This window comes from Dasypus novemcinctus, chromosome 20 (assembly GCF_030445035.2).
Source record: "Dasypus novemcinctus isolate mDasNov1 chromosome 20, mDasNov1.1.hap2, whole genome shotgun sequence".
NCBI classification, from domain to species: domain Eukaryota; kingdom Metazoa; phylum Chordata; class Mammalia; order Cingulata; family Dasypodidae; genus Dasypus; species Dasypus novemcinctus.
Genome location: NC_080692.1, coordinates 43,485,193 through 43,501,133, shown reverse-complemented (window position 1 = coordinate 43,501,133; position 15,941 = coordinate 43,485,193). Strand labels below are relative to the sequence as shown.

Here is a 15,941-nt window from a genome sequence, read left to right as displayed (position 1 = left end):
TCCACTTCCTTATGTGGCTAATAAAAGGATGCGCCCCGAGCGTGAACCTATAGACCCACACGTGAGTGGCGCGCGGGTCTGGACCCGCAAACCCCGACTCCGGTGAATCCCTGAGTCGTAGTTAGGACAACGTGGGTCTCCCGAGGTCGGGGGGGGCGCCTCTGCTGTGGGCTGGCGAGACCCGGCGGCTGCAGGGGGGCCGGCGGGCCGCGGCGCGTGGGGAGGGTCCGGCGCCCAGGGCGCCGCGCGCGGGGCTCCTGCCCAGTGTCGTGCGCCGAGTCGCCGCGGCCGCCGCGGCCGCCGCGGCCCCGGAGCAGTTGGCGCAGCCTGGAAACTCGAGAGCAGGCGGCAGCTGAGCTCCCAGCGCCCTAAAAATAGCCCGCCCGGCGCGCCGCGGGGCCCGGCCCGGCCAGGGAAACTCTGCCTTCCGAGTAAGTGAGTCCGCGTCTTTTGCGTAAAGGTCCTTAAAAATGTTTAAGAGGGACCCAGCACCTCCGAGGTGGGGGCCCCGTCGCGGCCCCATCGCGCTTCGCTGGACGCGATCGCCGCGTCCAGGATCCAGGGATCGGCCTGGACCGCAGAGGGGAGGAGGGATCGGGTTTCCCTCTCTCCTTCCCCAATTCGGCCGGCTGCTGCTGAAAGCGACCGCGGACACTGCCAGAGGTTCTTTTCCATTTCTTTCTCGTAGGCACTCCTTGTGTGGGTCACCAAGTCGCTTTCTAGCTTTTTGTTACGATCTGCTTTTCAGGGGTCCTGCGTCGGGGTTGGACATTTACGGGGCAGGAGGGCGAAGTTTTGACGGTAGCACCAGAGCACGCTCGGGGGTTAGAAGCCGCATCGGGCGACTGCCCGAGGTATTTCTTTAGGTTGTGCTTTATTTGTTCAGTTTGAGATTTTTCAGAATCCCATTGCTGTGACTGTTGAAGGAATCCATTTCCTTTGGTGTGCGATAGAACCTGGCAACCAGTGAAGAGTAAACGGGTGAACTCGTATCAGGCTCAGTCAGAAGTGAGTGGTCATGTTAGGCTAGTAATTTTCCAAACTGGATCTGGCATAGGGGGATAGATAGGTGACAGACAGTTACCGTCTAGTTTATGTTTTGTGAACCATCAACTGATGGTTCTTCCCAAGTTTTTAAAGCATAAACGCTGGCATTGTGATTGCCATCCTGAAAATGCCTAGAGATTGATAAAGCCCTAAGCAAATCTTTAAAATGCCATGCTTCTCATAACATCAATTTGGTTAATCACGGAAAATTAGATAATGACTTGTTTCATGGTAGAATGAAATCTTTTACATTGCTTTTAGCATGTTTTCCTCGGCATTTTACCTCCTCTATGGTTGCTCTCCGGTTAGAATTGACACTTTCTGCTGGATGAACAGAAAAGAGTGCTAGTTTTCACTTGTTTCACTTGTAGTCTATGTCCAAAAGAGAGGCTGGTATCTGATATACCTTAACACTTTTGCCGTCTTTTTAAAATTTAATCACATATCTGTTCCTTTTTCACAGAGGAACCAACAGAATGGATAGGTCAGTAATTATATCCAGAAGCTAAATCCAAATTGTGTCAGTCCTAGGATTGTGGCACTTCGTTTCAAGGAATACAAACAGCAAGGGTAGTATTTTGGGCCATGTAACCATAAGTCAGGTCATCAGAGTGTTTTCATTATATGTTTTCTGCTCTACAGAGCATCCCCACCGCCAAAGTTTCACTTTTGATCTTTGCTTGTTATGTTCATTCAGTCGAGTCCTCCTAAGCCTCCTGACACATAAGCACTTGAACACCTTTCAGCGGGGAGGAAGAAGTTGTGTGTCCCTGTTCCCCGGTGTCGTCCCCGTCCCCCCCGCCCCACCTCTCTTCCCTCGCCTTCTCCTCTCTGGGCCTTTGTCAGTGCTGGCTGAACCAGACAGCTCCAGCAGGGCAGGGGCTGAAGGGTGTCGGGGGCCTGAGTTTAGCCAACAGGAGCAGCGCTTGATATCCTTCCCAAGGCTTCCTGGCTTGATGGTGTGTTCTGGGGAGCGAAGTGCTGCATGACCTTTGGAAAGTTAAGAATTAGTTACAAATCCTGATTGACTAAAATGCCTTTGACAAACACACATGATTATAAACATATCTGCTTTTACTCCTTCCCTTTTTTTGGCCATGTTGGGTTGTAATGTAGGCTGGTAGGAAGTGTCACAAGCACACTGGATGTTTGAGAAGGGAGGGGTTGAAGGGGGGGAAGAGGGCGGCGTTGAAAGAGGAGAAGGCAGAAGCAAAGATGTGTGAGAGGCGGTGGATGGGTTGGGAGCCAGGAGGAAATGTGGGGTTAGTGATCATGCGAAGGAAGAAATCATTCTAAGACTTTTATTGGATCAGTTGGAAGCATGCACCTTAGAGTGATTGCCATTGTGAATGTATCCATCTTTCCGATCATGTGCCGCTACATTGTGCCAAGAGCTGTTGTAGCTCAGGTGCTCTCCCACAGACCACAGGGACTCTCTTGTGCATTGTGGGAATCCCGGTGCTAGCACGTGGTCAGCATCCAGTGTTTTGAGAGTGAATTAATTAAATGGCCTAGAATCCCTGACATTTGTAGAGGGCTGAACATGTACTTAAAAGTTTTTAGGTGATTGTGCTTTTATGATCGTTTCTTTCCACAGTTACAGAACATTTATCCAAAGGTTTCTTTATTGATAGGTTTTAGAACTGATTAAAGTATTAGGCAGACAATGCTTATAGCTAACAGAGGATGCAGATTTAGGTTAATCATTAGCACCTGGTTCGATGATAATTACTGAATAACAAGGTTTACAAATGTGGCCAATTGGAATATTATAATTTTAGGTAAAATTATAAAAGTAGGTTAAGTAAAAAATTATTTTCTGGTTCATGCTTGGAAACAGTTTATTCATGTGTTTGAATTAAGAGTGGGCTTAAATTTTCCGTTGTGTTCCTATTTAATAAAGGAAGTAGTCTGAAAATTTTCATTAACTAGCAATTTTTTTAGTTTCCACTTTTCCATCCTTATCAGAAATACAACTAACATACAACTCATATGAACTTATAACTTCCATTTTACTGTTATTTTTTAAATCTCATCTATTCTGATCATTTTATTTCAGCTTATGCTCATATAGTTTGTAAGGATTTACCAAATTTAAACCTTGTCCTAAGTTTTAAAAATATATATAATCTTTTTTAAAAAAAGTAAGAAGTGTCTCAACTATAAGGCATATAATTGATATATCAATGAAAGGATTTTTCCAAATAATTTGTGAAAGGGATTCAGTGTAAGCATTTATAGACTGTAAATACATGGACTTGCTAACTATTCATTTAATGCTTTCAAAAAGCTTCTCATGAAGTTTCATTTCTCCAACAGTTTACTTACTATTACCAATCTTTTCTGTGTAACCCTCTTTCTTTCTAGGAAAAAAATATTGTTTATGACGATTACTAAAGTCTTGCTGGAATTTCGCAGTAGTATTTTGACAAGCAGATTCTTGTCCCTCTACTATCTGTTTCTGCCCATCAATGAGAGGAGCAATTTAAAATGTAAGTCAGAGCAAGTTACTCCTCTACTCACAATCTCCAGTGGCTCTCCATTTCACTAAGCATAAAAGCCAAAATCTCAACCCTGCTAAACTCATCTACTTTTATTCTAATGGATGCTGGTTTCCAATTAACAGACATCCTTCATTTCAAAACTTAAGTAGTATACATTTCTTATAAGAATATTCTCTGATGATGGGGCCTGTGTAATTTCTTTAACGTGTCACTTGAGTTCTATTTAATTTGTCCAAATTACTTGGTTTTAATATTATTCAGAGAGAGGCTGTTTGCAGGCACCTTGGTCTCTGTGTACTACAATTTTCTGCTATTAAGGATATTTTCAGGAAATTGTGTCCAGTGAAAGTTGTTGGTTACTGCATTATCAATGAATAAACATGGAAAAGGATTTGGCATTATACCTTTTTTTTTTTACTTTTTAGTCATTGGGTTTACATTTTCCTCTTAATTTTTCTTAATATATCACCTTTTTTTGTTGTTCTTTGAAGTCATTTTAGTCATACAAACACTCCTCTGAGGTACCACTTATAGATAGGTATTAATTATTATACATTTTATAAGTTAAAATAAATATTTTCAAATTAAGATTTTTCTCTTTAAAAAAGCAATGGAAACAGGGACTTTATAGAAACTATAAGCCCTTTGTAAGAAGCTCTCAAATCCATTGTCATACATTTACCTATTTCTTCAACTGTAAAAGTAAAAGGTATTAACTATGTGATATGACCCCTCTAAAAGGCAACAATTTTATAAGCGTTTAATAACAAGAGGCTCATTTATTTCTCTTTTCTCTCACTTTTAGAGTAAACTATATAAGAAGAAATGAGCCTTTCATTTTGTGGTAACAACATTTCTTCATATGAGATCCGCGGTGATGTGTTGGAAAATCCATGCTTTGTGGATGCCCTCAACCTGGTCCCTCATGTTTTCTTGTTGTTTATCACTTTTCCAATATTGTTTATTGGTAAGTAATTTAATGCTCATATGTCCTGTTAGTAGCTGAGATTTAGTGCACTGTTGACTTGGCTTCTCCAACATGAAAGTTAATACTAAAGTCTATGAGAAAAGAAGCAAGTGTTTTCTTTTCTAATTCCTAATATTTTTGGCATTGGCTGTGCTGCAGGTGAAATAAAGGGCACATGTCTGCTAAAGGATGCTCTTCAGGTAGTAGCAGCAGTTTTATTTTTAAGATGGAAAGAGCTGAGTACATGAGATAGAGATAAAGCAATTATTGAGTACTGGCTGCATGCTAGGTGAAGGGAATGGGAAATGGGCAAGGCACTGTGCTTGCCTTTGGGCACCAGTCCCCAGAAACAGGTGCGCCAAAGTCAGGAGAACTCAGTGTAGCACACTGCCCCAGGCCACTTAGAGTACAGGAATGTGTTATCCTGGCATTAACCTGCTAGAACAACTAACTCTCCTTGGGTTGGTGGAGGAGAGAGCCCAGAGAGTGACATGTTCGGGGTCTTGAAGGACATAAAGTGTATAAATTAAAGTAGGGGTGATGTGGGTGTGTTTTGGAAAGAGTAGTTTTGCAAAGAATTGGGGAAGGAGTTAATAGTACAGTTTCCCCTGTCCTTTTTCAGTTTTTATATATATAGAATCCAGTTATTCAGAGCAATTATGTACCATTTGTGTGACCCTATCCCCCCAAATAACCAAAATAGACCATTTAATTTTTTTAAATTATAAATATTTTCAGTATATAAAAATGCCCATGACTAATAAATAATAGAATGGAATCTTATGGAATGTAACAGTAAGATTACAAGGGAATCCTTCTGCATACCTCTTCCCTAGTTCTGTTTCTCTTTCTATAGCCTCTGTTCCTATCCCTCCACAAGAGGTAACTCTGTTTAGAATTTGATGCTTAATATTCCCATCCATAATTTTATTGCCCATAAAACTATATCCTAAATATGAAAAAAGTCATCAGGCTTTTTAAGAAAATAGCATAATTTAGGAATATGCTTTAAAGAAAGGCTTAAAATAATATGAATACCTTCATTCATTCATTTAACTAATATTTATTGAGAGCCAACTATGTGCCTGTCATTATTCTATCATTGAAGAATTTCAGTCATATGACATATAGCAAACTGTCGTAACTTTTTATACATAGATATCCAGGTTAAACAAATGTATAAACACTCTAGGTATATTGGGACCATAGAAGCCATAGGTAGAGATACTAGTTGTATATTGGCATTATTTGTAGGACATTAAGAATGCCCTTCAGCCAAAAGTAGAACCTGCATTTTTTATTGCAATTCTATAGCTAATAATTCCTTTTTTTTTTTTTTTTACATTCAGTTAGCTTAAGAGGAAAGACTGTGGCATTCATTTTTGTATCCCTAGCACCCTAGCACCCAGCACAGAGGCTGGCAACAGTGACATTTGCATCGAGTTGAATTGGTGTGGATATTGTAGGCAGGAAATTCTGGAGAAAAACTCAATATGTTAGTTTATAACATTGCCTACTTAAGTCAGTGAGGGACCATAAAGACTGAAAAAATCTCAAAGAAGTATCAGATACAAGAAAAAGTATAATGCTGTATTAAAGGCGCAGAGCTTCCTGCAAGTTTGCAACAAAAATTCTAGCAGAATATGTTAAATGTAATTAACATTCCAGTAACGAAATACATTTGGCAACAACTAGGACATGAATCAGTTTTTTTAAGAATGCTTGAGGGGTTCATTTTATTTTTATATAAAATCCTCCCAGCAATATTTTAAGCACAAAACCCTCATTCTTTTACCTGTACCTATACTTCTTAAAATAACTGTGTTGGGCCTCTCTAACGGGGGGGGGGGGGGGGGGGGGGGGGGAAGAGGGGCGAAAAGGGCAACAAAAGGAGACAAAAGTGGGATCTGTTCCTGGTATCCTACCCGTGAATTGGCATTACTCTATAATTTTGAGAGGAAACCATCAAAATTTCACTAAAAGATTATCTTGAGTATTTTCTGCAGGGATGAGCTAAAGGTGAACCTATAATGCCCTTGAGCTTGCTTTCAAGTTCATCATCAGTGTGCAACATTTTTACTTTGACTTTCTTTGAGAAAGTTATCAGTACCACTTGTTGGATGATGCTGGCTGAGCCATGGGTTATCATTTTTGTCATATGATATGCATATAATTAAGTCTTACCTCAATAGTGAATCCCATATTTCCTTACCAAATATGTCTTTTGGTTAGATCCCCCATAGATGCCATATTTTGAAAAATCTTAGATGCCAAATTGCTTTTTTTTTTTTTGGTCATTAATTTGTTTTCCTTTTGAATGAATCTGAAACTTGTTATTTAAGGTTTATGATTAGCATGCTTTTGGCCATGTTGCCCCCCAGAGCTGCTGTTACTCCTGAGCCAGGCAACAAATGTTAAGGTGTTTACTGGCCTGGGAAGTCTTGGGAAAATTAATTGTAATTGTTGTTTTTTTAACATAGCGAAAATAGGCCCGGTGTTCCATTGCTACCCTAGAAACCACTAAAGTTTCAGGAATGTTCCCCAACAAATGTAAATGATATCTATGACCATAATTGATCCTGCATTTCTCTCTCTCTCTTACATCTTTCAGGGTGGGGAAGCCAAAGCTCAAAAGTACAAATTCATCACAACACATGGCTCCATTTTCCTGGACATAACCTGAGATGGATTCTTACCTTTGCTCTCCTATTCGTGCATGTTTGTGAAATAGCTCAAGGCATTGTGTCTGACTCGTAAGTTACTTCATTTAGCTCATGTGATTACACTGTGTCAGTGGGTGTGTTGAGATGGAGGGGAGCTAAGAGCATATCAGGTGGGACTTTGGACATAGCTCGTAGAAATGACAGCTGCTACCTATTTTATACTGTAATCAGGGGTGTGGCCCGTATTTTTGTGTTGCTACAGAATTCTCTAACACACATTTTCAGACTAGTGACTTGTTCTCCTTAATGCACTAACTTTTTGTTCCCTGATCTTTGTAGCCCTTGCAGAAAGTTCCTCTCTCCTTTTAGACACTTTGCTGTTTACCTCATCCTTAAACATAGGTATAGAGAATTTCTCTGTGGACATATAGACCTAAAAGCCATCTAACCACTTATAAGTATATTAGTCATTCCCCAGATGTTTCAACTTATTTTGTAAAGAGCCAAAGACAGATGAAGCAGACATTAAAGAAGTCTGAGAACCAGTTTAGATTATAGCAACAAATTGAGGCAATGCATGAAACATTTTAAAATCTGAATTTGTCATAAAACCCGTATTTTTGAGGGAATTTAAAAATCCTTATAACAGAAATTTCATATTAAGTAGTTAGAATATAATGAATTCTATTTATAAACCTGAAAAATTTGGGGGGAAATTATTAGTAAAAAAAAACTCAAGTAAGAGAAAATTTTTATCACAATGTTATGCCTTTTGTTGAAGAATTGATACTAGATCTCTGAAGTTCTTAAAAGAAAGCTCCAAAGATTGTCTTTTTTTCTTACCTAAGAACCTCTCCTTTTATCTGTTTACGTTTTTCTATTGCATTTAACAAAGATTGAGACTTCTCAGCGTTTGTCAAGGATCCAGCTACTTTGTAATACCTTAATGACGACTATTTGCATATGTGAACCGTTTCTGACAAAAAGAAAGAGATGATACCCCTCTAACCATTTAGAAGCTTAAGGGACTGATTTTATCTTATTAATAACTGTTTAAAACCCTTTGCCCCAAGTCTTTATGGTATTAGCATAATTGATTCTAGTCTAAATTCTTTCTTGCCTTAACATATAGGCTGACTCCACCTGTTGCTCTGGGTAGGTATAAATTGGAAGACAGCTCAGCCCATATTTCTCAGAAACTTGGCATCATCTGGGCAAGGGTGACCTTTTCTTCCAGCCCCTTGGTTGATATGTAGATATAGCCAGAGACTTAGAATAGAGGCCTGAACTAGTAATAATGATGACATCTGCGAATGTCAGATACTTGTTTTATAGTGGTAGGGAAACCAGAGTCTATCCTAAAAGCCAACCAACAACCCAAAAGATTCCCGTGCTCTTATTCCCTCCTACTGTACAGCTACGGAGGACTGCCCTTTGCCCCTTCTAGCAAGGCTTCTCAAAGGTCAGCTTCTAGTTACTTTTGAACTCCCGCATTTAGTTTGCTCTTTTTCCTGCCCTGTCCTATCCTGGAAATTGCTTTGATAATTTCAACTTTTAGTCTAATTAACTAAATTTTTTTAGTTTGATCTTTTAGAATTCCTTAATTTAATATTTGTTTTTCCTTTTTTAGTAATACAAACATTTAGAGCTACTGATTTTTTCTTCTGCCTGTGACATCCTTATCTGTGGCGCACAGGTTTTTGTAGGAAGTATTCTCCTTCCCATTTCAATCTAACTGATTTGTGGTTCCAAGTAAGATTCTTTCCTAAGGTACAGAAGTCATTTTCCGTTTGCCCTTTAGTTCTAATTTTATTGACTAATTATTAGAGAATGTAATCTATAAAAGGATTACTTTTCATAATTTTTATAATTTCATTATAGTTAAATTTCTGATTAATTTTATAAATATTTCATGAGTATAAGAAAATAATATATACTCTTTGTAGGAGGAAAAAACATACTGAACCTGTAGATGATCAAAATCCTATGTATTCTTGATTATTTTATACTATTAATATTTAATAGTGATTTCAAATCTTCCACTATTGTGTTTTTATTGAGGCTTTTAAAAAAACCTTTTTCTTTTGAAATACTTTCAAACTTACAGGACATTTACAAAAACAATACAAATCCCATACAGAGAACTCAGCTGCCTAGAGTTACCAATATTGAGATTCTGCCACATTTGCCATATATTTCTACCAATCCATCTACCTATTAATTCATTTTCTGAACACTTTAGTGTAGGCTGTATGTATCATACTCCTTGAACACTTAATACTGCGATGGACATTTTCAAAGAACAAGGTTATTCTCTTATGTAACCCAGTTAAATGAAGTTATAAAGTTCAAGAAATTGAACATTGATATAAATCATATCATATTTCAGTTTTTTCATATGTACCAATAATAAGCAAGCTTTCTTCTCTCTCATTAGATCCTGTCCAGGACCATGTACTGAATTTAATTTTCATTTCCTGTTTACTTGCACTCTCTCTCTTTCTTTCTGGGAACATATATTGAATATAAACTTTCCCATTTCAACCACAACTGTTCAGGGAGATTAATCACATTCACTATGTTGCAGTATCCTCACTAACTTCCCTTACTAACATGTTCTCATCTCCCCAAACAGAAACCCTGCGTGGATTTTGCATTAACCCTCCATTGCATGTTCCTTGATATTTTCTTTGTAGTTACCATGGGGCGTGAATTTAACATCCTGAGTCAGTAACAATCTCGTTCGCTCTGAATCCAACTTAAGGTCAATAATAAATATCAACTATGTTCCTGTACCTCTCTGTCCCCCCATCTTTATGTAGTACTTGTGACCAAGTACTTGTTTATACATTGAGTCCCAAACCACTGATTTCTCATTACATTTTATGCATTTGTTTTTAAGATCCTGTAGGAAATAAAACGTGGAATTATTATACAAACTAAAAATACAATAGTATTGGCATTTATGCTTAACCCTGTTGTTACCCTTACCAGGGATTTTTATTTCTTCATGTAGCTTCAATATTGTCTATCAGCCTTTCTTTTCAACCTGCAGAACTCATTTTAGCTTCTCTTATAGAGCTGGTCTATTGTTGACAAACTCCCTCAGCTTTTGTTTATCTAGAAATGTCTTAATATCTCCCTCATTTTTGAAAGACAGTTTTGCCAGATCTAGAATTCTTGGTTGGAAATGTTTTGCTTTCAGAACTTTTAATGTCATTCCACTTCCTTTTTGCCTCCATGGTTTCAGATGAAAAATTGACACTAATCTCTTGAGGCTTCCTTGTAAGTGACGTGTTGTTTGTCTTGTGGCTTTAAGAATTCTCTTCATCTCTGGCATTCCACAGCTTGCTTACAATATGCCACAGCATGGGTCTACTTGAGTTTATTCTGTTTTGATTTTATTCAGTATCTTGGATGTATATATTTATGTCTTTCGTTAAACTTGGGAAGTTTTCAGCCATTATTTCTTTGATTAGTCTCTTTGCCCCTTTCTCACTCTCTTCTCCTTCTGGGACTCCAGAATGCTTATGTTGGTATGCTTGATGGTGTCTCAAGGTTCCTCAGGCTCTGTTAATTTTTCTTTCTTTTTTCTTCCTTCTTCTCCTGAGACTGGGTGATTTCAGTAGTTTTATCTTCAAGTTCACTGATTGCTTTTCTGTCAGAAAGAATCTACTGTTGTACCCCTCTAGAGAATTTTTTAAAATTTCTGTGGTCTTCAGCTCTGTTTGATTTCTTTTCATAATCCCCGCATCTATACTGCTATTCACTTTGTGTTCATCTATCATTTTCCTGATTTCATTTAGTTCTTTGTCCATGGTTTCCTTTAATTCTTTGAGCATATTTAGGACCATGTTTTCCCCACAAGTCTTTAGCTGATATGTCTCAGGTCTGATCCTCCTCGTTAATGACTTCTAATGCTTTAATCTTCTCCTTTGCCTGGGTCATTGCTTCTTGTTTCTTTGTATGTTTTGTAATCTTGTGTTGAAACCTAGATGTTTTGATACTTTAATGTGTTGTTGCTGGAATGTAGACTCTGAGGCATATGTTCCTCAAGCTTGTATCCAACTAGTGCTATGTCAAAGCTTTCCTTGAATGCCAGAAACTAACAAGAAAAAAGATGGGAAGAAAGAAACCCACTTTTCAGTCTTTGTAGGTTGACCTAAGAGAGTGTTCTCCTTCAAAGCTTACCCAGACAGTGAGTTTAGAGACTAGCTTGAGGCCAAAATGTAGGGACTTCCCCATCCTTTCTGGGCATGCAGCTTGTCTTGGGTAGGCATTGGTGGCCCTAGGAATTCCCCTTCCTCCCTAGGAAATACTTTCCTCCTGATGCTGGGCACTGCACTGTATGTCCTAGAACCAACAAACCCCTGCCTGAGGCAGCCACGACTTGACTGCTCTCCCAGCGTCCATCAGTTCTGAGTGGCAAGTCTGCAGCCAGGGTCCTGGTCCAGTCCCTCAGGCTGCTCCCAGAAAGACTGGGCCAGATAGCCAGTTTCCCAATATATTCACAGTGTGCTCTGCCTTTTCCTGACCCACACCTGGTGAAGTGCCGGCTGGCTTCATGCCGAGCTGGGGAGGTGGTGGGGGTGGCGCCAACCGTGGCACCACAAGACCCTACACTTTAAAGTGTCTTTGTCTTGTTTCAGTGCTTGCCCTGTTTCTGCAATCCTTTAACTGTTTTCTGGAGCTTCGAGAGAAATATTTCTGCCAATTTTCAGCGTTTCAAAGCCTGAATGTGTCTTTGTGTGTGGTGGGGATGAAGCCCTGAAACTTCTCACTCTGCCCTCTTGATTGGGGCAGGCAATAATCTATTCAGGCTTTATTTTGATGTTAATCATTGTCTTTTAAAATTATTCTTTTGTCCTCCATGACATAATCCTTTCTTGATTTTCTTCCTAATTTTCTGACTAAAGATACTCTGCTATAATGGGATGTGTGTATTCCTACCAAAACATCGAGGTCTGCAAATCACTCTCCAAAAATAGCAGTGCTAATAGCAGGCTTGGGGCACCACACAAAACCTGAGCATCTTTGTAACTGGAGCACTAAGAAAGCCATAGCAGTTCTGATGAAAATACCAGCATGGGTTTGCAGGGACTCTTACCCTTTGGTGGTCCACAGACCCCTCTGCCAGTCAGGTGAGAGCCATGGACCCCTTACCAAGTCCACACTGTACTGAGTATTATTTAATAAATAGAGCACACTCGCACCAACGGGTCCCCACAAGAATAATGCTTTTTTGAATTTTCAATTCAAACTCATTGACCCCCTGAAATCTTCCTGGTTTTCTAAATATTCAGAAAGTGTTTTGTAAATTTACTTTTTTGATTCGATTATCAAAACTTATTAGAAGCATTCCCTAATTTCTAAATTGATGAAATATTTATTTCCAACTTTTCCTCTTGACTATTTTGAGCAATTTCTGGGAGGTGAAAGTTTTTAAGTCAGCTTTTATGCTACATTGTACTTTGGTATTTGCATTACCATGTTTATATTAATTATTGCAAATTATGTCCATGATAATGGTCCAAATCGCTACATAAACTCCCTCTGCATTTTTCCTAGGCATTTCACAACCTACTCATCCTCCTGAAACTTCCTCTCTGCAGTCTGCTCTTCCTCTTAAAAATCTCCATCTGCCATGTCCTGTCCATCCCAGCTCCCCGGGATTGTCCTGTGCTTTTCCATCTCCATCACCTAGTTACCCTAACACTATTAAAGTCCTGTACATCTTAACAATTAATATTTTCCAACTCTATGAATCCCTGCAGGTTACTAATTCCAAAGTTTGATTCAGGTCTTCATCCTCTTGCCTGTGAACTATACTAGTCATTTTCTAATTCCTTTCCTTCCTTCCATTTTCCCTCCTCCTAACACAAACCCATATACTACATATCAAATTCTTCATTCACATTATCATCAGAATGATTTGTCTAAAACCCAAATCTGACCATGCTACTTAACAATTTAAAGGATTTCCATTTTTCACAGAATCTGATTCTATCTCCTTACTATGCAAAGCCATTCATGATAAACCTTACCTGAAAATTTCTATTTTAAGAATATTAAACTGCTTACAGTTTCGAATACATTATATTTTTTCTTGCTTCAGAGTATTGGCCCTTCTGTTCCATCCCTTTAAAATGCCCTTCCACCACTTTCCTGCCTGGTACACTCTTCTTTATATTTCATTTCCCACCGTTGACCATAAAGATTCTGAAATGACTATCCCAAATGTTCCCCTTTCCCCAAGTCTTGAACTAATTAGTCACTTTCTTCTCTAAACCATTTCGGCACTAACATATCTAAGTAATCTGAGGAATGTTTAAATGCTTTACTCTGTGGTGTTTTTATTGCAAATGGAGTTGAGCCTACCTAATGTGCAAATCCGACCCTGTTCTATCTGCAGTCCAGCAGAAGCTTTCTCTTGTCCTCACAGTGAAGACTAAGCTCCTTGCAGCCAGACTGAATGGCTTGCACATCTCTGAACACTTCTCACTGCCTCTTGCCCCAGGACCTTTGCTCGTGCTAGACCCTCTGCCTGGAGCCATCTTTCTCTCTCCTTCCTCTGGGTAGTCATTCCTCATTCTTAAGTTCTTGGTTTAAAATTCGCCTCCTTCCTAAGCTTTCTCTGTCCCAGATGCTAGCTCTGAACGCTCCCACTGGTTATCATGTGCTCTTTGACACTGGTATTCCTGGTAGACTGTAAGACTTGTGGTCTTTCTCATGGCTGCATTCCTGCCCGAATACGGCACCTGGACCAGGAAATACGGACCTGTTGGATGAATGAAGGAGAAAGGAGGACTCACCGAAGACGGCACCGTGGAGGAAAGCTGCCAAAGGGATGCACGTTATTTTTCACATTCATTTGATTTCGTGGTCAATTGCTTGTTCTACTTAATTTAGTCGTTAAATTATTTCAGCGCGTCTGCCTCTCTGTGGAGGAATCGTTATCGATTTTTGTTGTTGAAGGCGTTGGCAGGTGTCATTTTGGCTGGATATACAGAGCCTCCCACGTTAGGATAAACCTGCAGAATTATGCCTCCCTACGTAGTCTTCCTTCATCTGTTCTCTGAGCCACTACGACTGCATTCTCCATTTTAAACGTCTTGTTTCTAAGAGAGAGCAGGAGCGTAAATGGACGTGAGCGCGCAGCTCCCCGGAGCCGCGGCTGCAGCCGCTGACCCTGCGCTCTTCTCCGCAGACAGTGCGAGTCGCGGCAGCTGCACCTCTTCATGCCAGCCGTCATGGGGTTCGTTGCCACCACCACGTCGATCGTCTATTACCATAACATCGAAACATCGAATTTTCCTAAATTACTCTTAGGTAAGTGAGATCCGGTGTTGTTTGCTTTTCCTGAGAATTTCTACTGTTTGTTTCTTTTTACTCCCAGAGCAGGTGGGGAGTGGGCAGCGTGGGGGACCCGCAGCCCTCAGCCCTTCCCTTGCCCCCTCGACGTGAAGATCAGCGGCGCCCCTCTAGGCCCTGAAGCCTGCGTGCCCTCCTGGCGTCTTCTCCAGTCTCTGCCCCTCGTGGGGGGTTGGACTGCGGGGGGCAGGCGCGGGGGGCAAGGTGCTCCCCTCCGGCCCGAGGGACTGGTCTCTGAGAAGCAGGGCTCTCGAGAGGCCCGAGGCGTCTCCTCCGTGGGGGGCTCTGCCTCCGCCTTGGAGTCCTGAGACTTTCCCAGGGGCCCAGCCCTTTCCCTGCTGGGCTGGGGGGCCTCGCTTGCCCCTGGATCAGGGGCCCCTGCCAGCAGAGCCTGCCCCCGGCCCAGGGCCCGCCTGCCGCCCTGAGAAGCAGCCGCCGGAGCCCAGGCGCAGTGGCCTCCCGTCCCCTCCCGCTCCTGGTCCTGCGGCACTAAGACGCCCGCACGCCCTCCTGATATTCTTTCTGGCTTCCGCAGAACGGATTAAACATCCCGATTTGTACAGTCAGTACCCTGGCCCATGTCTTGTGTGCCTCGGTGTACAGTTTCCATGAAGAGTGGAGATGGGGGTAGACGGGGACCGGGGATGACGGCCCAGGATTTGGGGGTCTCCTGCCATTGGAGGCAGAAGTGTTTGTGTGAATGAGCTCCTACAATTCTTTTCTTTTTCTTAACTTTTTAGAGCCATTGTCGATTTATAGAAACATCTAGCAGGAGGAACAGAGTTCCCATTTTACCCATCTTGCACACAGAGTTTTCCCTCTTAACATTTTTCAATAGTGTGGTAACTTCGTTACAATTCCTGAAACAGTATTATTGTTATTATATATGATGAACTTTATCCCACTGTTACATTAGTGTTCACTCTTTGCATTGTTCAATTCTGTGGGTTTTTTGTTTTTTTGTTTTTGTTTTTGGTGTGTGCATGTGCGTGGTAACTTATATACAACCTAAAATTTTCCCTTTTTATCCCTTTTCAAATATGCAATTCAGAGGTTGAACACTAATAATTTTTAAGGTTTATAGATTTCATTTAGCTGTCAGTATTATGACGAAAAAGAAATAACAAAACCACACAAACAGTATTTTAGTATTTTGTTTGTCCAGAAGACATTACAATAAAAAAATGGGTAAGTAAAAATACTGGTTATTTAATTGTATGTTGAGTTCAATTATATGACTGAGCAAAGGCAATCTAATCAAAAAATGTAGACTTGGTTCAATATTAATTGAAAAGGCTCGACAAAGTCTGAATTATCTTAATAGAGAGCTATTCAGTACAAAATGGCAGGCAGACGTTACAGAAATTTTTAGATTAAGATGCAAAAAAG

The 15,941-nt window shown here is 40.5% G+C and overlaps 1 protein-coding gene across 7 annotated transcripts in view; it reads left to right on the top strand.

Annotated features, from left to right (window-relative positions):
- Positions 1 to 223: 223 nt before the first annotated feature.
- ABCC9 (ATP binding cassette subfamily C member 9) overlaps positions 224 to 15,941 on the top strand; it is a 131,194-nt gene continuing 115,476 nt past the window's right edge. For 2 of the 7 annotated variants that reach the window (XM_058282879.2, XM_058282877.2), the window contains exons 1-5: positions 267 to 431; positions 3,415 to 3,539; positions 4,357 to 4,518; positions 7,130 to 7,271; positions 14,389 to 14,510. In XM_058282879.2, coding sequence (XP_058138862.1) covers positions 4,377 to 4,518; positions 7,130 to 7,271; positions 14,389 to 14,510 — 406 coding nt within the window. In that variant the 5' untranslated portion in view covers positions 267 to 431; positions 3,415 to 3,539; positions 4,357 to 4,376. Of the gene's footprint in view, positions 432 to 3,414; positions 3,540 to 4,356; positions 4,519 to 7,129; positions 7,272 to 14,388; positions 14,511 to 15,941 lie in introns of all 7 variants that reach the window. The other 5 variants (XM_058282880.2, XM_071210212.1, XM_058282878.1 and 2 more) reach the window with 4 other exon arrangements.